The 20,840-nt window shown below is 46.3% G+C and overlaps 1 protein-coding gene across 1 annotated transcript in view; it reads right to left on the bottom strand.

Moving 5' to 3' along the window:
- Window positions 1-18,601, bottom strand: part of LOC128097835 (phakinin) — a 44,870-nt gene extending 26,269 nt beyond the window's left edge. The window contains exons 1-3 of the mRNA XM_052718618.1: window positions 18,518-18,601; window positions 2,578-2,660; window positions 172-328 (exon numbers count right to left, since the gene is read on the bottom strand). Of these exons, the coding sequence (XP_052574578.1) occupies window positions 172-328; window positions 2,578-2,627 (207 nt within the window). The 5' untranslated portion in view covers window positions 2,628-2,660; window positions 18,518-18,601. The remainder of the gene's footprint in view (window positions 1-171; window positions 329-2,577; window positions 2,661-18,517) is intronic.
- Window positions 18,602-20,840: the final 2,239 nt, after the last annotated feature.

A 20,840-nucleotide genomic window follows, 5' to 3' on the forward strand; every position in this document is an offset into this window, starting at 1 on the left:
AGTAATCTGATCCATGGCAAAGACTATAAAGGCCTTTACTAGCATTTTCCTTGAGGGCCTGGGTGAGCAACACAGAGAAGTGACCCCAACACCTGTGTTCGGAGGTCACAACCGCACAGGTGAGTGCCTTGCTTTGGGAGGGAGAAGCCTAGCACCCCCGGCCCCACCTACCTCTTCATAGCTCCGGGACAGGAAGCCCAGTTCTTCTTTCAGGCTTTCTATTTGATGCTCCAGATCCGTCTTTGTCAAATTAGCTTCATCAATGACTCTGTACAGAGAGCTTACTTCCTCTTCTGCTGCTTTCCGGAACGGCTGCTCATTTTCATATCTGCAGACAAAGGGACTTCATCAGCTTAGCTGGGTAGCCCCCGAAGGAGAAACAAACCGGATTGTAGCTATTACCCAGAGGCCCACATGTGACAGGCAGCGAATGCTCATAGTGTTCCAGTGGCTTTGGGGCCACTGTTACTGTTATTGCTGCAGGAATATTAACATTAGCAGCCAGCTTCTGGGAACACAGCTTCGTGAGACCTTTGGAGCCGGGTACTCTCAGGAGTTCTTATCACAGAAAGGTAATACCACATCTCTGTCTCTATACTGAGCAGTCCTCCTCTTCATCCAAGGATCGTTTACCATTGTCGAAGACCTGCTAAGTATCAGACTGGGGATCCAGAAATGAACACTATACTGCAATTCTTGACAGTGGCTGCAAACTCAAATAGGTAGTGTAAAGGAGGAACCATGAGCCGGGCGGTGGTGGCGCACGCCTTTAATCCCAGCACTCGGGAGGCAGAGCCAGGCGGATCTCTGTGAGTTCGAGGCCAGCCTGGGCTACCAAGTGAGTCCCAGGAAAGGCGCAAAGCTACACAGAGAAACCCTGTCTCGAAAAACCAAAAAAAAAAAAAAAAAAAAAAAAAAAAAAAAAGGAGGAACCATGGCAAGGGGTGGGCACAGAGAGAGGTAGCGATGAATCCTATCAGAGTACATACTTCACTTAACCTATAGGGGGCGCTGCTGCCCAGCTCCGCCCATATCTATTGTGTAGCAAGGTGCTTTTGGCTTGTCCCTGTTATCTTTAGGGGAAGGGAGAAGCATGGATTTGTCTATCCAGAGATTTAAATGATAGATCAGTAGTAGAACACTTTCCTTGCTTGTGAGGGGCCTGAGTTGAATATCCACATCACAAACAAGCACAGCCAACCAAACAAACAAACAAATAAAACAACAAAAAGCACATGGCTATTAAAACAATGAATATGTGTGTGGGCATGCTTGTATCAAAACTGTCTATGTTGAGTTTCAACCCTCAGGCTTTCTTTCTAAACACTACCTAACATCTTTGTTGATTTCTGGTGGTGCCCTTTCCTCACACCATGGTGGTACCACTCAGCCAAATTTCCCAGTTGCCTCCATACATCCATAGGAGGGCAAAATCCACATTTCTATTCCAGGAAGCACCTTCAGGTTTTAGAGTTATAAGTCTTCACTTTAAGATGTGTGTGTGTGTGTGTGTGTGTGTGTGTGTGTGTGTGTGTGTGTGTGTGTGTGTGTATGTGGTGGTGGTGGTGGTGGTGGAGGATACTGGGGATTGAGCACGTCAAAGTAAGCACTGTCTTCTGAACTGCATCCCCAACCCCTGTAATAAATTTCAATATTCAGAATCCCTAGGGACACATTTGTGACAGGTGATTTTGTCGGAGCCTCTACTTGTATGTTCTGGGTGCTGAGGAACTCATTCCCTCTCAAGGCCAATGGTCCATTTGTGGAAAGCTCTAATACTTGCTTATTTCTTTGTATAAAAGTTTAAACCTCTAGTCTTATAAAAAGGTGAGTTTGACTCTGGAAATACTCAAAGTCACTCACTACTTTGGTAATCCTACAAAGTATGTAAGTTAAGGGTTCAAGGCTGTCCTGGTCAGCAGAGTGAAATACCATCTCAAAATAAGCCAAGCATGGTGAATCATGCCTATAGTCACGACACTTGCAAGTTGAAGGTAGAAAGATCAGTTGTTCAAGGTTGTCCTTGGCTATGCAATGAGTTCAGTCCAACCTTAGCTCCATGAGACCTCATCTTAAATAACAACAACAAAACAAACAAACAAAACAAAAACTGAAGGAACCAAGCCAAACCAAACCAAAAACAGGGCTGGCAAGATGGCTCAGTATGTAAAGATGCTTGCTGCCAAGCCTGAGTACCTGAGTTCAATCCCTGGACACTACATGGTAGAAGGAGAAAAACCAACGCTCACATGTTGTATTCTGACTTCCACATGTGTACCATGACAAATGTACACACACACACACACACACACACACACACACACACACACACACACACACATCACTAATAATAATTTTTCTTTAAAAAGACCCTTTTCTAAAGCAAGTAACACCGGGCACAGTCTTTGAGCCCCTAAGTCCTGATTTTTTGTGGCTCTGGGTTCTCTTAGAGTTCCTGTTGTCTCAGGCCACCTTTCTACTGTGGTGGAAGGGACTGGTGTATACTCTGGGGCAGCATTATCTGCAATGACCTGGAGTCTGGGTGGGGAGGGAGGGCCCCTTGCTGCAGAGCGTTACCTCTCTTTAAAGTCATCTGCGCCGGCTTGGGTCGTCTCCATCTGCAGCATAATCCGGGCATTTTCCAAGACAGCCTCTCCCACCTGGAACAAAGAGAAGAGGGTGCTTAGCAGTGGCTTGTGTGGGGCCCGGAGCTCTGGAGAATGAGCTGAAGCTTCACAAAAGCTTGTCTTTTCAGGATGAGTCTCCCTCTCTGAAGACAAGAAGGAGAAGGAGATAAGAAGGCATAAATCTGGGTGTCCTTCAGACATTTAGAGTGAGATTTAGAGTAAGATTTTTGGGATAAAATCGTGATTCAAAGATAGATGAGTTCATAGCCACTGCCACAGCCTGGAGCTCTCAACTCCTCCAGGAACGTGCTCTGGCTCCTGCATGGAAGTCTCACTGGCTGTGTGTGTGTGTGTGTGTGTGTGTGTGTGTGTGTGTACATGCATATTCATATATAATACATACAAATGTATATGGGTTCAAAGTTATTTTTAGGAATAGTTGTGAATAGGGCTAGAGAGATGTCTCAGCAGTTAAGAGCACTGGCTGCTCCTCCAGAGGACCAGAGTTTGATTTCTAGCACCCACGTGGTGGCTAAACAATGGTCTGTAACTCCAGACCCAGGGTATCTGACATCTTCTGGCCTCTGTGAGCACCAGACATGCATGTGGTACACAGACATATAAGCAGGCAAAGCACCTACACACACACACACACACACACACACACACACACACACACACACACACACACACACACACAAATTAGTAAAAATAAATGAAAAGAATACGTATTTTTTTTTTTTTTGAGACGGGATCTTGCTGTATAGGGCAGGCTAGCCCCAAACCCACAATCTCCATCCCACTAGTCCTGGGATTGCAGACATGTTTCACCACACCTAGCCAAGAATTTTCATTTTTAGCTGGCAATGGTTGTGTATTTATAGAGAACAATCTGAGGTTTTAATACACACTTTACATTGTGGAGTGATTATATCAAGCTAATTAGCATGCTCAGCCTCACTGATCATCAGGGGAATGCAAATTAAAACCCCAGCAAGATCTCACCTCCTACCAGGAAGGTATATGCTATCAAGAAGATGAATGATAAGTTCTGGCAAGGATGGGGAGCGGGTGCACATCACTGTGGCAAGGTGAATTAATGCAGCCGTTATGGAAAGCAATGTGGAGGTTTCTCAAAGAACAAACAAAACCATAAACACAATAACGAACCCCAGGAGCTAAAAATAGAAGCAACCCCCCTATTATTAGCTCACTATACACTACTGAGCATATAGGCCTCATTTATACACCCCTGGACCTAGAGTTTCTAGATCTTTAGTGCATAGGAGGTGAAAGGCAGGAATAAGGTTAGAAGATGAGAAATACACGGGCAAGGAGATGGTCTACTTCATCCACTTGCCAGTGTGCTCAAGGGCCAGGCTCAAGAAGAGTTCAGTCTTTGCTAGTGGGAGATTCAGTGAAATGAAACTAAATCTGATGGATGATCAGACTGGGCCAAGGAGCATAACCATTGCTCCCCCCACAAATGGAACTTCGTGAATCGGAGAGGTGGGCTGGCAGTTAAGAGTGTCTGTGGCTCTTCCAGAGGATCTGAGTTCTGTTTCCAAAAATCCAGTGTCTCACAACTGCCTGTAACTCCAGCGCCAGGGTATCTGATGCCCTCTTCTGGCCTCTTTGGGCACCTGAACCCACGTGGCACATGCACTCACATCCACATCAGAATAAATCTTTTAAAAAAGACTTTCTCTCCTTAACCCACCTTCTCTTCTTCCACTGGTTTAAGAAGCCCTACCCACTCCCCCAGGCTGGGGCTTATACGCTTTTTTTCCTTCAGTGCTGAAGCTTGAACCCAGGGCCTTAGCATGCTAGGCAAGTGCTCTACCACTACGTATCTCCAGCTCACTTTGTACATTTTATTTCGAGATAGGGTTCCCTAAGTTGTACGGGCTGTCTTTGAATTCGTTCTATAGCCCAGGAAGGCCTTGACATTGCAGTTCTCCTGCCTCGGAACTCTGAGTAGCCAGGATTACAGGGCTCTGTCATTTTTACTTTTGTGAGACAGGGTCCCCAAAAGTACTCAGTCCCAATCAGCCTGGAACTCACTACGAGACCAGGCTGGCATTGAACTTTCTGCCTCTGCCTGAGTGCTGGCGTTACAGGCAGGCACCACCATGTCCAGACTGGCTGACATGCTTCAAAACTTGTTGAATGAATGTATGAATAAATGAATGGTGTGACCACGGGTGACAGTTCTCAGTCATTCCCTGGATCTGGTTTGAAGGTTATTTCCAAGAAGCCATTAAGAAGGGAGTTTCCAAATGTTCCTGGGATTGTTTTTTCCCCTTCATGCTGGTTCTTGGGTTCAAGTTTGTATCATCAGGCTTGGGTGGCAAGCATTTTTATGCACCGAGCCGTCTCACTGGCTCTGTCCTTCTGTCTTCAGATTAGGTCTCACGATGTCGTCTAGGCTTGTCTTGAACTGACTGTACAGCTCAAACAGGCCTTGAACTTTTAATTTGCCTTATTCAGTGTTTCTAATGTTTGAATATGGAGCCTAGAGAATTGACAGTCAAAATTCTTAAAATAGGTTTCTTGAAATTTTTGTATAATTAAGTTTATTTAAAAAAGAAAAGGAAAAAAGTCAAAGAAACAAGCCAAGTACGTGTGGGTGTTTGTGTGAGTGTGTAAGTATGTGCATGCGTTTGTGTGTGTGTGTGTGTGTATTTTTGTGGCTGCATGTGTGTGTATATTTGTGTGTGTGCATGCATGCATGCATGTAGTGGGTAGCCATTCCAGCTTTGACCTGGAAGCTCCAACCCCAATTGAGGCTTCGGTAATTGTCACGCCTACTAGGCGGGGCTGAGAGAGGCCGCTGAAGACCTGGGTTCCAGATGCGGGGGCTCTCTTGGTTCCTGGACCCTGGACGCCAGAGGTAGACCGAGCAGAGTTCTCCAGAGAACACCGCCGGACTGCGCTACACCTTTCCCAGACCCTGTAAACTATCCATTCACTTGTAAGTTACCCCACAAAATAAACCTCCCTTTTAATTACGTGGAGTGCCCTTAATAATTTCACCAATACACGCATGTGTAGAGGGCAGGATACAGTTCTTCAAAAGCAAAAGAAGGTGGAACCATGGCTGCTTCAAGTCTTCCCAGGCAGAACTGACCCTGGGATTTGGATAGACAAGCTTGTGATCTCCAAAGACTTTCTTTACTTTGCCCTGCTACAACACTATGGGGCACGTGGCTTTGTGACATTTCCCATCTATTACAGATTTCTAATATTAATTAATACAAAGATGCTCAAAGCCATGCCCAAAGACACCAGGTAGAAAGGCAGAGTTCTCAGAGGTCAGACAAGGCTGGTCACCTTGATTTTGCTCCTTGACGGCCTCTGAGTTTTCATTCTGGGCTGAGAACGGGAGTAATTTGGATGCTGCCTGCCAGGCCGATATGGTGGCTGCATCCAAATCTCTATCCTTGGAGGCTGTGTGGGCCCAGGGCTGCGGGAGTCTGGAGGCCTTCCTGCTTTTTGCTGTTGTTTAGTAACAATCAAGGGTTTATTCCACCCTCAAGTGGAGGCTAATTATAGGCTCCGGCTTGCCAAAGTACAGCCTGCTGGCCATGCTTCCCCACTCCCGAACCAGACAGAGATCCTAAAATAAACTAAGTCTCCACTCTCATCACGGAGGGCCCTGCAGTACCCATCACCACCTTTCCTAACCGGGCAGAAACTCCATCTCTGGGGTTGGTGGTTCCTCGGCATCCCCAGCTTGGGAAAAAAATGAAAGGCCAGTTATGTGGTTTGAGGAGGGCTGTGACCTTCACTGGGGTTTAGTACAGACTCAGATCTGGTACCATGGCCCAGAGGGGTCCTGAGCAAAGGCAAAGCATGAAGCCTGTAAGGGAAAACCTTCAGGAAACCTTCCTAGTTGAAGAAAGGAAGGGACGAGGGAAGAGAGGTTGTGTTTATTGACTGTCTAAGCAGGTGCTCCACAATGTGCCTGAGCCGGCTTGTCCTGACTGAGAGCGAATCATTAAATATTTTAGAAGTTCTGGGAGGTGGTTGTTAAACACACCATTATGAAAAGTTAAATTATGTGAACTTACAATTAAGTAATTTAAAAATAAAGGCAGCACATACTCAGAATAAAAAGGCAGTAGCCCCCCACCCCCCATCTTGTTCTGAATGTGATACCTGATTTTGAGGTTTTCTGCTTTGACTGTGTCTGGATGGTGGAAATGCTATATTGTGTGGTACCCTGAATCTCTTTCTAGCCCTGCATTTAGTGAGATGTTGATAGCTTGATATTGGTCAAGGTCAGAGTATTTACACCAAGGAAATTGGCAAACACTACGAACCACAGGATTTCTTTTCGGGGAGACAATTGTTCACACTGATGATGCCCCACCTTGCATCAATGCTGGATACTCACAACTTCATTAAATGCTGTGGCACCTTGTAAAACTCATTAATTCATTAAATGCTGTGGCACCCTTTTACAACTTTTAACACATTCAATTCACCAATGAGAATAACAGCATCCGAGAGCTGAAGTTGCCCCAAATCACACAGCTGGAAAGCAGCAGAGCCAGAATGCCACCCCAGGTCAGCATGACTCAAAGGGGTGTGTGTGTGTGTGTGTGTGTGTGTGTGTGTGTGTGTGTGTGTGTGTTCTAATCTAAAAGAGTCATCCGAATTTAAAGGTCCTTCTGGACTGCTTTTTTCCATTTTTCCTGCCATGCAGATAGCCAGGACTCCTGGTTCCTCTTTGGGTTGCATCATGAAGATAAAGAGATCTCTTTTCCACAGATTCTGAGATCGCTAGGCTAACCCCACTGACTTAATTGTCTTTCACGTCAATCCCTCCCACCCCCACCCCTAGCCTTCCTTCCAGAGCCCCATGAGTGGATAAAGTCTGGGGGAAGAGCTATGAATGCGTGTACCCAGGGAACTTTGCTGCTGAGCATTTTCTCCGGAGAAGAAAGAGCATTTCTATTTTAGGCTATGAGAGATGTACATTAATTATCTGGTCCTCACTGATGTATGGCTGAAGAGGATGCAAATTAGCATTGCCTCTCTGATCAGCTTTCTTTCTAGGGGAGAAGGCAAAGAAAATACAAAGTGTGACAATGTACAGACATTGAACAGATGCTATGTCCACAAGAAGAGCTACCCATGACCCTGGAACCATGAGGCCTTACTCTCTGGGAGGAAACTGTAGAAATGAATGAATAGTGGTCTTCAGCAGGCAGCCTGGCAGCTTGAGTGGGCAGCAGGCTGGGAGTGCTGGGAAGGCCACCAATGGGGAGTCCTCTCCTCCTACTCTCCCTCTGACCTGAAATGCCACCATCACAGTTATTTTTTAATGCCAGGTCCCCTGCTAAGAGACCGCATGTGATGACTTGAATATATAACGCCCCCTATAGACTTAAGTGTTATGGCCTTGGTCCTTGGCTGGTGATCCTACTTTGGAAGGTATTAGAAATGTAAGGAGGTTGGAGCCTAGTATAGGAAGTGGCCCTCTGGGGCATGTTCTTGGGGCTGCATCTTACCCGTGTCTCTGCTTCCTGGCTGTCCTAGGTCAGCAGCTTTCCCTACATCACTGATGGTTCTGCCTTACAACAGCCCAGAAACAATGAACCTGGCTGACTGGACCAGAAGCCCTCAAACTGTAAACCAAAAAGAAGCATTCCTTCCATTTACGTGGTTTAGTCAGGTATTTTTGTTATAGCAGCTCAAGCCTGACGAACTCGCCCAATCAGACCAGGGTCAGTAGGAACTGATTGTGGGATCGGGTGGTCATGAGGGTAAGGGACTCGGGACTTGTAAGTACTGATGGAGGGAGAAACGAGATCCTTTCAGAGGGGACATCTTGGATGAGTTTCAGGGATGGGCAGTGAGAGGCTGTGGGGGGGTTAGAGAATAAGTTCCGAGGGGCTGGTGCAGAATGGAGGAAGCAGGGACGGCTGTCGAGGGAGGGGTAGCTGTCGGAGGGTTTTGTTCTTCTGGCTCCCCTCGTGGAGATGTCCTTAGGGTACCTTATTCAGTGGTTTTTTAAGAATGATCCCCGGCATTCCTAAGAGCTTAGGGAAATTCAAATGATCATCCCCCTCAATGTAAGAATCAGGATTTCTGAGGCTGGCTCACAAACGACTTGTGTTTTAACCATCCACCTCTCCCTCATGTGTTGAACAAATGCTTTGTACAAAGAGGAATCATGACCATCGTTTAATGACTACCATTCATGGTCTACTCAGTCTGTGCCAGGCAGCCTGCTAGATAGAGACTTATACACACACACACACACACACACACACACACACACACACACACACACACACAACTCGAGAATCGGCATTTTGTAGAGCATTGCTTCCAGTATGCCCTTGCTCTTGTTCACATGGTTGCCTGGGACACCTGGAACACTTGCAATACCTCACAGCCCTGGCTGTCTAATAAATCCTACTCTGTGTTTATTTCACACATGGCTTTCTCTGTATAGCCTTATTTATTCTTGCCTTTGTCTCCTCTACATATGATTATTGGTTACCCTATGGCAGGCTCTGTGTATGTTGTTAGAGAATGAGCAGCTACTGTGGGAGATGAGGTTTAAGAGGCAAGCAAAGGCCACCTATGGAAGGAAGGCCTCAGAGATAATGGGAAGGGGTGGGGATTTTCCTGGGAAGTCATAGTAAGGTTTTTGAGCATGGTACCGATGTGATCTGGGTTATGAAGGAAGACTGTAGGAGACAGAGAGGATGCTGCGCACCAGAGGAGGCTCTTGTACTTATGTGGGTCATTTATCTTCCTAATGATGAATGATGGTGGCATTGACAATGTTGGTTTGAGGGCGGGGTGAAGAGCAGAGAGGACAAAGCAGACACTTCTTGATGATGGAGTGCTCCTTTTAGGCTGAGTTACTGGAGCCTGGGGTGAACATTGCTGCCTCTGCTCCTCTGCTCCATCATCATTGTGTTTGAATCACTCCACCCTATTCGGTATCAAGAGCCCGTATCAAGAGCCGACACTCTTATTCTTAGACCTAGCTCTTCTCCTCACCGAAGAGTAAGTAACACTAAGATTTGGTTTCCTCATCCACAGTAACACTTCCTCCCTAGGTTAGTTGTGAGAATTGAATGACTCAACGTGTGGAAAACACTCAGCAGCCGGCCTGGCACAGGGGGAGTATTCCACACCTGGTGGCCATTATTATCATTGTTAATTGTCTTTTGGACAAGGCAACTGTTCAATGAGTATTGGATGAATTAGATTGGTTTGTGCATTCAGCCATCGCTCCCACTCCATCTGTTCTTTTAAACTCTTCCTCACCCCCCTTTTTGTGCTGGGGATTGAACCCAGGGTCTCTTACATGCTAGGCATTCACTCTACCATTGAGCTACACCCTGGCCCCTTGCTTATGTCTTTTTTGAATGCACAGGCAGTTGAATGAAGATTTCCCTCTAGTGGCTTGATAGATTTTTTTTTCTTACAGTTTCTCCTGTCTGTGGTCCTTGGAAAAACTCCAGTCTTGCTTACTCTGATGTTCTGGATTTGATCTCTTCCTGATGTTGCTTCACTGGGGACATAGTTATTAAAATAAATGGAGCTGGTGGCGGCAGGTGAGGGATTGAACCATGATTGTGTTTTTTAAAAAGGCAAAGACAAGCAGCATTTTAAAACAGGCCATCATGGGAGCCCAACAGTGCCATTAATACTTTATTTAGAGTTAAAGATATTGGTGTCCCAGCAGCCAGAACTGTAGGCTTATGGAGGAGTTGGGAAAGAATGGACTCCTGGGAAATTAACTCAGTTGGCACAGTGATACGAGATTCCCTTGGAAACATCTTCCCTTTTATTTGTCTTCAAGTAAGGGTGGATGCTCAGCATGACTTACTTCTAGTAATAAATGGACAAGAAGCCAAACTCTGTCCCTAGCACCCAACCATACTTCTCTTACCATCACATTGAAGACTGCCACCTTGCCAAGCCCCCACTCACGTGTGTCCCCAAGGACATACTTTTGCCCCTTAGCTTCCATGACATCACTCTCCTGCCCTTCCTGGCATGCCGATTAATTCTCCCTTATCAGAGGTCTAATGCAGCTGGTTCTCAGGGCTGGATCTTGGGGCTTCTTTTCATTTGTAAGCAATCTCATCTATCCACAGAGATTTATACGAAATGAAATTGTGTGTGCTCCCAGTATCCATTTATCTTTTATTTTACTTTTGAGATAGGAGCTCACTGTGTAGACCAGGCTGGCCTCACAGAGATTTGCCTGCCTCTGCCTCTTGAGTGCTGGGACTAAAGGTGTGTGCCATCATGCCTAGCTGACTTCCACATTTACACCTTCAGTTCTGAAATTCCCTTTCAGCTCCAGCCATGCACATCCGCTTTCTCTTTACGTGGCGGTTGCACTGACATCTCACACTTAACATCTTGACCTCTCATCTCCCACATCTAATCCAACATTAGGTCTGGTCCATTCTCCTTCTATGATGCCTCTCAGACCAGCTGCCTGTCTTTAGCTCTCCCCATGTCCCTTGTGCACATCACCCTCAGGCCCTCCTATGCTATCTCCCTCAGTGTTTGATCCTTCAGCGTGCTTTTATTTTGATGGTGGTGGTGGTGGCGATTGGGACTGAGTCCAGACAAGTTGTCTAGCACTGAGCTAGACCTTAAACTTTCTTCCATTGTAGTCTACACTTTGCCTCCAGAGTGCTCTTAACACTCCCAAAGGAGATCATGTCACCCTAACTTGACTGGATCAAACTCTTCCGAGGTGCCTCTTGTCCTGGTGTCCTGGTTAGGGTTACTATTGTGTGATGAAACACCATGACCAAAAGCAGCATGGTGAGGAGAGGGTTCATTCCACTCACAGTTCCACATAACAGTGCATCATCAAAAGCAGTGAGGGCAGGAACTCAAGCAGGGCAGGAGCCTGGAGGCGGGATGTAGAGGCCATGAGGGGGGTGGTTCTGCTTACTGGCTTGCTCACATGGTTTGCTCAGCCTGTTCTCTTATAGATCCCAGGACCACTGCCCAGCGGTGGCCCCTCTTCTGGGTCCTCTTACATCAATCCCTAAATAAGAAAATGCCATACAGGCTTTCCTACAGCGCTATATTGTAGAGGCATTTTGTCAAGGCTCCCCCATCGCCAACAAACATAGCCAGCACAATTAGGCATAAAGCTTGAACCTAAGATAGCAGCCTTCAAGGCCCTATATGCTTGTCTGTGTTCCAACTGTTTACAGGTCCAGTTACTCTGGAGTCTGGTTGTTCTGGATCACACTGGTCTGTCTGGATCACACTGGCCTGTCTTTCTGGATCACACTGGCCTGTCTTTCTGGATCACACTGGTTTGTCTTTCTGGATCACCCTGGTCTTCCTGTCTCTGCCTGGATCTCTCCTCATCCTGACCACTTCACCTCGGGGAGAACTTCCTCTTTTTTGCTCATCTCTGCCTAGTTGGGTTCTCTGAATCATTTACTATGAATTGTGATGACTATCAAGGTTTTGTTTTGAGATAGAATCTTACTATGTAGCCCAGGCTAGCCTAGAACATGCATGCTTCCTGCCTCAGCCTGCAGAATGCTGGGATCACAGGTGTGCTCTTATCAGTGATTGCTTGCTGACTGACTAGGGAAACCCCCATTATTGGCTGCATGGGGACTGACAGTAGTCATCAGTTGAACTGACAAGCTGCCAGTACTCTGTGGAGAAGCAAAGCTGGGCTAAGACTTGCTTCCTAGACTCAGAAACTTCAGAGGCCCCACCTGAGTCCAGCCTGAGAATCACTTTGTTACTTCCTCATCTGGATGGCTCCAAAGAAATCTGGTTTGAGCACCAGGCATGTCAAGACTCAGTGGTCTTGGGGACTCTGTTGGGTAGCCAGCTCTCAACCTCTGCCCGCTTCTACGTAACCAGTGGTTCTCAACCTTCCCGATGCTGTGACCCTTTAATACAGTTTCTCATGCTGTTGTGACCTCAACCATAAAATTATCTTTGTTGCTACTTCATAGATGTAATTTTGCTGTTAAGAATCGTACTGTAAATATCTGATATGCAGGACATGTGACCCCGGTGAAAGGGTCATTTGTGACCCACAAGTTGAGAAGCAGTGTCCTAGACTCTTCTGAGGTGTGCTCCTGATAAACCCTCCGTCTTTCGCTTGCTGTTCAAGGCCCCTTACAACTCGACTTTGCTCATCTCTAGCTTCTTATCAGGGACTGAACTATTTTTGGCTAGCTCACCTAGATTCCAACTCTTGCCTCATTTTACTCCCTAGAGATGTCACGGGCAAGCTTTAACCAGCCCTGCCTCCATACTGCCTTTTGCTAGGTGAGCTCTTGTCCATTCCTTAAAGTCAGCCCAGGCTGCCCTGGGCATCTCCACAATGGCCATGCCGTCTTGTATCCTCATCTTTTCCCGTCTTTCTTCACCGCTGGCCTCTGTGTCCCTCTACCAGTGTCTGTCTCTCATTCCTGCCTCAGCATCCAGTTTAGTCCTGAGGTGACAGCCTTGGGCATCCTTGCCTGGCTCTCTTGTCCTTTCCAACAACAATTTTAAAAAGCAAACATATATATTATAGAAAATTTCAAATATATAATGATACAGTGATGTAGAGAGATGAGAATTATAACATCCCACATGTCTGATATAAAAATAACTGCTCTCCTCAATTTCTGTCCTTACTTTAGAGGTCATTATGCACACCTCATTTGGAATATCTGTCAACTTTTCATTAATCTTTGCTGTTTTCTTGTTCTTTTTTTATTTATTTTTAATTTTTTAATTTTTAATTTTTTGGTCTTTTCAAGACAGGGTTTCTCTGTGTAGCTTTGCGCCTTTCTTGGTACTCGCTTTGGAGACCAGGCTGGCCTCGAACTCACAGAGATCCACCTGCCTCTGCCTCCCGAGTGCTGGGATTAAAGGCGTGTGCCACCACCACCTGGCCTTTTTTTAAATTTTTTTTTATTTTTTGGTTTTTTCAAGACAGGGTTTCTCTGTGTAGCTTTGCGCCTTTCCTGGAACTTGCTTTGGAGACCAGGCTTGTTTTCTTGTTCTTATATTTTAGTTTTTAAAATTGTCAGGATACCACATACTCACATACAGCCAGGCATGGTGGTACACACACTATGGTACACACACGGTGGTACATACAACAGGGTACACATATACATGATGGTATAGGGCACTTGGGAAGCTGAGGCAGGAGGATCACAAATTTATGGTCATCCAGGGCTACAGTAATGAGGCCTTGACTTGAAACAAACCAAAAAACTCCAAAGAAGGAAAAATACCCATAAAAACTTCCCCGACGTGTGGGCATACATATACATGTGATTTCTAAAATTCAACAGCCCCAAAGGCTGTATAAAGTGGCATTCTCCTGCCTTAGTGCTTTCCCCCCTGACACCCCCTTCAACAGTTTCTGCTCTTCTTTGGTTTAATGCCTTTCCCATTCCTCCATCTTTTTGGATGTCATGACTTCCAGCCTCCAACATTGTGTTCTGACTTCCAGGCTGACTATGTGGCTGTCACAGGCCACCTCCCTTCCTTTTTACTGACTGTCTTGGTGACTATAAATATCTCCATTTCTTGTTGTATCAACTATGGACAGTTCCTTTCTCAGATACTCTCCCCCTCTTATAATCACAGATGTTTTATTTTCTAAGATCAAAAGGCAGGACAAAAAAACCCTGTTTAATCACCAGACGACTGTATTATGGGTGCCGTCATGAAATAGAGTTCCTTTCTGCTGAGAATTACGATGTAGGTGCCCCCGGCTGTCAGACACTTCGGGCAGATGGCCAACTTGTTGTTTTACTTCCCAGCCGAGCATCCTCAGCCTGCAAAATGCTTCTAGCTAGCTGGTTATTTTTCATGGTGCTCCCTCTCCAGGGCCGGCCAGCAAAATCTATGCTCAGCCATATGCCTTCCCACTGTGATTAAACCACTGTCCTAACATCAAATGGTGCTGTTTCGCTTCTCTTCTTATGAAACAGGGCAGCTTTATCTCAGCAGTACCAGGTGCATGCTAATCCATTAGTAAATATCGAGTATATCAATGAGTCAAGCATGTGAGACAGGGAGAGATCAGTTCACAAACACCAGGCCAAGGAGAACAGTGAGGGGGCCGTATGAGGAAGGCAGAGCTCTTCCGAATGGCTCTGGGAGGGAAATCTGTGAGGCCAGTTCAGAGCCACCCGGCCGTGCTACACACCAGCTGTGGATTCTGCTTGTGTACTGCCCACAGGAGGCCTAGAACTTCGCTATCAAGGGTCACATAATATGTATTTCAGGCTTCATGGGTCATGTGTCTTTGCTGCAAAGGACAATCCCACCCCTCTTGGTGTGAAAGCAGTTGGAGATGATTAATACACAGATGGGAAGGACTGGATTTTAATAAAACGTGATTTACAGGGGGCTGGAGAGATGGCCCGCTGGGTAGAGTGTAAGCATGAAGATCTAGGTTTGGATCCTAGAACTTATGTAAAAAAGTTGGGTATGGAAGACATACACCTGGAGCTTGCCTACCAGCCAGCTTAGCCAGGACAAGGAGTTCCAGGTTCAGTGAGAGACCCTGTCTCAGAAAATACGATAGAGAGTCACTACGGTCGACACTGTGATGGTCAAGTCTGTATGTTGCTTGGATGGGTTATAGTGCCTGGGTGTTTGATTGATCACTATTCTGAATGTATCTACGAGGGTAATTTTAGGTAAGATTAATATGGACATGGTGCTGGACATGGCGGTGAAGGCTTGTTATTCTAGCTACTTTGTGGGCTGAGACAGGAGAATTACAAATTCAAGGCATGCCTGGACTACAGGATAAGTTCAAGGTCAGCTTGGGGATTTTAGTGAGACCCTGTCTTAAAATAAAAAGTAAGAAGAGGCTGGGGGTATAGCTTAGTGGCAGAGTACCCGACTAACATGTGCAAGGCCCCAGGTTCAATCTCAGTATCAGTACAGTAATAGTAGTCATGATAACAATGATCTACTCAGTGGTACATATTATTATTATTGTTGTTATTATTATTTTTTTCAAGACAGGGTTTCTCTGTATAGTCTGGCTGATCTAGAACTCACTCTGTAGGCCAGGCTGGCCTCTAACTCAGAGATCTACTTGCCTCTGCCTCTTGAGTACTGGGATTAAAGGCATGTGCCACAACAGCCCAGTCATTATTATATATAATATATTAGTATGTGTAATATATAATGTTATAATATATATTATTTTATATATTGCTTCCTGTAATGTGAACGAGCCCCCTCCAGTCAGCTCTGTGATTGGATAAAACAGACACTAGCTTTCCCTGGAAAAACTGAACCCCGCCAGCAGACATTCTGCAGAGTGAACTACAACTTCAGCTTTTCCCTGCACAAAGGGGTTTCAATTATATCTAAAACCTTGGAGTTTTGCTTAAAATAAGGTGCGTCAAATTTAACATGAAGGGTTGACAAGCTGAGCGTTGGGTGCTCTTTTTATATTGAAATATTTTGTAATTAAGAAAACATGAGGTGACATTAAACAAAGTCTACTAGGAAAAAAAAACAAACCTGGTCCAGTGGTCAACACATTACAGGGCTTACAACAGAGACTCTGTCTGGGAAAGTGTGCTGGGATGGAAGTGGGAGCCACTGGAATGAACAGGTACAGAGGAGGGCGGGCTCCCAGGGTAGCAGTCATGAAGGCGGAATAGGGTTCGCTGTAGACCCAGGGAACAGTGGGTAAGGCCGCTGTAGAGACACAGGCACAGGAGGGCCTGGAGATAAGGACACAGTCCACACTGCTTGCCTCTCCCAGAGTCCTTTCTGTTTGCTGAAAGGAAGCTATTTGGAAATGGCTATTTCTAACTTTCCTCTGATGAGATCTATCTCCTGGGTGTTTGCCTTGTCAGATGGATTTGTGCTCCTCAGAAATATGCTGGGGTCCGAGTTACTGGGCCTCCTTTCTGATTTCAGGTGTGGCTCTCAGAGCAGATCCTTCGTGTGCATACACATACATGTATGTGCCTATATGTGCATGCATATAGGACAATCTTGGGTGTTGTTCCTTAGGAGCTCTCCATCTTATTTGTTGAGAGAGAGGGTCTCTTATTGGGACCTGGAGCTCACCAGTTGGTCCAGGCTGCCTGGCCAGAGATCCTTGTGTCTCGCCAGCTCTGGAATTGCAAGCATGCACTGGGGCTAAGCCAGGGAGATGGCTCTGCAGTTAAAAGTGCTTGCCAGGCAAGCCTGATGACTTGAGTTTGGTACACATAAAAAGCTATATGCATCACCATGTCTGGTTATCATGTGGTTTTTAGTTACTAGTGATCAGAAAAATCATGACATCACTTGGATTTCCACTCAGCATTAGGGACAGTGTCTGTCTTCCACTGCTTGGGTTAAAAAGGATCCAGGGAGAGGTGCTTGTGTTTTGACCATACCTCTTGAATCCCTCCTGGTCCGTGACAGCTGACAACTGTCACATGCCCAGCACTGTGCTGACACGTCACAGTGTGGCTGGACCAGTGTGTGGATGTGTTGATTCATCATTCTTCCTGGACTCCAGGGCCCAGGGTCTAAGACTCCGGCTCTTTAATATTGAAATTCTCATAGTGCCTGGTACATGGCAGGCTGCATTCAAAGCCTCAGAAATGAACGGAATAAAAGGGAAACTGTGACAGCCCCATAGCAACTACGGCGATAAATGCTGCACTGTCAGGCTGCTGCGAGGAAGGAGGCAGGGCGGTGCATGCCACCATCGTGAAAGATTCTGTACTTACGGGTGACACTAATTACACACACAGGCTGAGAAGTGGTAGTCTAGGCTGACGCTGACAAAGCCCTCCTCCCTCCTGCTGTGTCCCTTTAAGCTTTGGAAGGACCACCGCCATGATAACAGCCTATCCGCAGCTGCAGTTATCTCCTTCCTCCTCAGAGGGGGAGGCGAAGGTGGGACGGACTAAGAACCTGGGAAAGTATGTGAAGACCAGGATTCAGAACTTGGAATTCCGCCTCCAAATTCAAGCTCTGGCCTAAACCCCCAAAGCAACACAAAATAAAACTCGGAGAGGAGGGGGATTTCTTCTGTCCCAAACAGCAACAGCAGCGGACAGGGACGGATGTCCTGACCATACCATGTCTCAGCACAGATGGAGATTTTAAGGTTGATTTTGAATTCGTAAAAAATCACGGCCTGTAGTGGAAATGCTGACATGATCAGATTGGCTACAGTGTGGCGTGGATTGTGCGGCCGGCCTCCCAAATCAAGATGGCTCTAATAGAGAGGCGATTCTAGGAGTCCAGGACTTGACACACAAGGACGTTTTTGCAAGGGGGTGGAGATGCTCAGTTTGCTAGAGCAGCCAGAAGGTGGCACCACTTGCTAAGAGGCAACAGCCCAGGATTTCCCCCCAACCCCCACCCCATCTCATGGAGGGTCTCCTTCAGTTCTGGGTTTGGCTCAGAGGCCACTCTGGGATTGCTGGCCACAAAGAGACGCCAGGGGCCCATCCCTATGTGCCACTGTGCAGATATTATCTGTACTCCTTCCCCGTATGGGGTCTGCTGGGCAGACAGGCTAGACGGGCTATGCAATGTTCACAGTTATTATTACCTAACGTTCACAAATGATGGCCCCAATTACCCACTAAGTTAATCTGAATGCCTACTATGTCCAGGCATCACAATAAAGTTTAGAAATAAATTATTTAAGTCCCACAACAATTGTGTGGTATGAATACTATCTTCCTTTTACAGATCACCACATTGCATTCAGAGAGGATAAGGTTATGAGGTTTGTCTTAGGTCCCAAAGTCAGTCAATGGCAAAGCCAGGATATGAACTCAGTTCTTTGGAGATCTGTAGTATGCACCATAAGCTGCTACCATGTATTGACTCCTCTTCCTTCCTGCCTAACTTCCGCTTTGTCTTACCTTGCCTTCCTGTCTTCCTTGGGTCCTTTCCTGTTTCCTGGCATCATGCCATTGTTGTCCAATTCAAGGCAGACCATACCACACTTCTGACATTGGGAATTCTCCGTGTATCGAGCGGGTTGAGAAGGATTGCCAGGGTTGGGATGGTCACGTGTATAGGAGGATGCAGACAGCTCATGAATATTTATTGCCATCTACATGCAGGCACGGTGCTAGGGCTGGCCAACCCAGGAATCCCAGCTGTGTATTTGTTTAATTTTATCTGTGTTTTTTTTTTTTTTTTTAAAAAGATTTATTTATTTATTATGTATACAGAAGAGGGTTGCCAGATCTCATTACAGATGGCTGTGAGCCACCATGTGGGTGCTGGGAATTGAACTCAGGACCTCTGGACCTCTCGAAGAGTAGTCGGTGCTCTTAACCTCTGAGCCATCTCTCCAGCCCCTTATCTGTGTTTTTATGAACTCAGATCATGGGTGGACTTTGCTCACTCTCATTTAATCCTGCAACATCTGAGATACATCATGGCAGGTATGTGAGGTTAATAAAACAGATGTTTCATCCCTTCTAGGGGGCATAGGTCACTATCAGAATCTTAGGAATAAAAGGACCTCATAACCCAACATTCCCAGCCTGGCTAGCCACAAAGGCAAATTTCAAAGAATTGATGTTGGTGGGGGCAGAGGGAACCTCTTCTTAGTTTTTGCTGGCAGCACAGGAGGCAGAATGGTCTATCATGTGGGGCTTGGGAGGTCAGAGAATTCTGCCCTCTGATTTTACAGATGAGCCTCTGAGTAAGAGGGATTTGTCTTATGGGCTCAGAGCCAGGTAGCAACCAGAAGGAGAGTTAAGCGGAATTTGTGCCCTTCAGGGCCATGGAGAGGACCCTGTCATGTGACTTCCAGGGTCACGAACTGGAATCTGGCTTACTTCCTGAGAACCAGGGGAGCTGGTCCCTCCATTTAACAGTTGAGAAAAAGGTTCGGAGAGGTGGTGTCACTCGGCCCAGTCACACAGTAATTGTATTCCCTGCCCAATGAGCAGCTTTCTCCTGCACCACAGTTTACCCTAGTGAATTCCAAGCCCCACATGGTTTGATCGAAGGCAGAAGATGATTTCAAATGGGAAAAGAAATCGGTTAGATACAAAAATATTGGTAGTTGTGGACTTTTGAAGTGGCATTTGGAGACCTAGAACAGAATTTGAGAAATCAGGAATATATGGTATAAAACAAAACCAAACAAAAATAAACCAACCAATGGCTACAGTTATGGTTTGCACTGTAGACTGCCCTGAAGATTCAGGGAAGTCTGAACCCTAGGATTCTCTTTGAGATATGGTCTTTGCAGATATAATCAAGTTATGATGAGGTTATTGGGACAGGACTTGATCTGATTTGAGTGATTTGTGATGTCCTTCATATAGACATCCAGGGAGTGACGGCAGGGACTCAGTGATGGTGATATAGCCGCAAGCCAAGAGCTGTCAGCCCGCCCCAGGAGCTAGGAGAGTATTTCCTTCAGAGCCCAAGTCCCACTGAGGTGGCTCACCAAGCAGCTGAGAGGCAGAGCAGGGCTAAAGGGATGACATGCCAGCCTGGGCCTCCAGAGTACCAGGAGATGTATAGGAGGTTAGAGGCCCCGGGATGTTAGCTCTGTTGACTTGGTCCTTTTGTGCGGTGGACAGGGAAGCTAAGGAAGCCTGGTGTGGTGGATGTGAAGAAGTCAGACCACAGCTCTGCAGCCCGGGGCCAACATGGATTTCTCACTTGCGTGTGAATGCTCACAGCCTGGGCTATCATCAGATGTGGTCATTCTGGGATAGTGGTGGAGAGAGGCAGAGACCAGGGTGTGGTGGTATTGTATTCCCCAAAATATTGTGTACCCTAATGAATTTATCTGGGGTCAGAGAACAGACAGCCACTAGATACAGAGGCTAGAAAATGGTGGCACTCACGCCTTTAATCCTAGCATTCCAGAGACAGAAATCCCTCTGGATCTCTGTGAGTTCAAGGCCACATTGGAAACAGCCAAGCAAGGTGACTCACACCTTTAATACCAGAAAGCGAGCCTTTAATCCCAGGGAGTGGTGGTAGAAGGCAGAAAGATATATAAGGCGTGAGGACCAGAAACTAGAAGCATTTGGCCTGGTTAAGCATTTGGCTGGTTAAGCATTCAGGCTTCTAGCAGCACAGTTCAGCTGAAAACCATTTGGATATGAGGACACAGAGGCTTCCAGTCTGAGGAAACAAGACCAACTGAGAAGTTGGCCAGGTGAGGTTAGCTGTGGCTTGTTCTGGTTCTCTGATCTTCCAGTTTCACCC

The sequence above is a fragment of the Peromyscus californicus genome, unplaced genomic scaffold (genome assembly GCF_007827085.1).
Source record: "Peromyscus californicus insignis strain IS unplaced genomic scaffold, ASM782708v3 Scaffold_11__1_contigs__length_118956290, whole genome shotgun sequence".
NCBI lineage: Eukaryota > Metazoa > Chordata > Mammalia > Rodentia > Cricetidae > Peromyscus > Peromyscus californicus.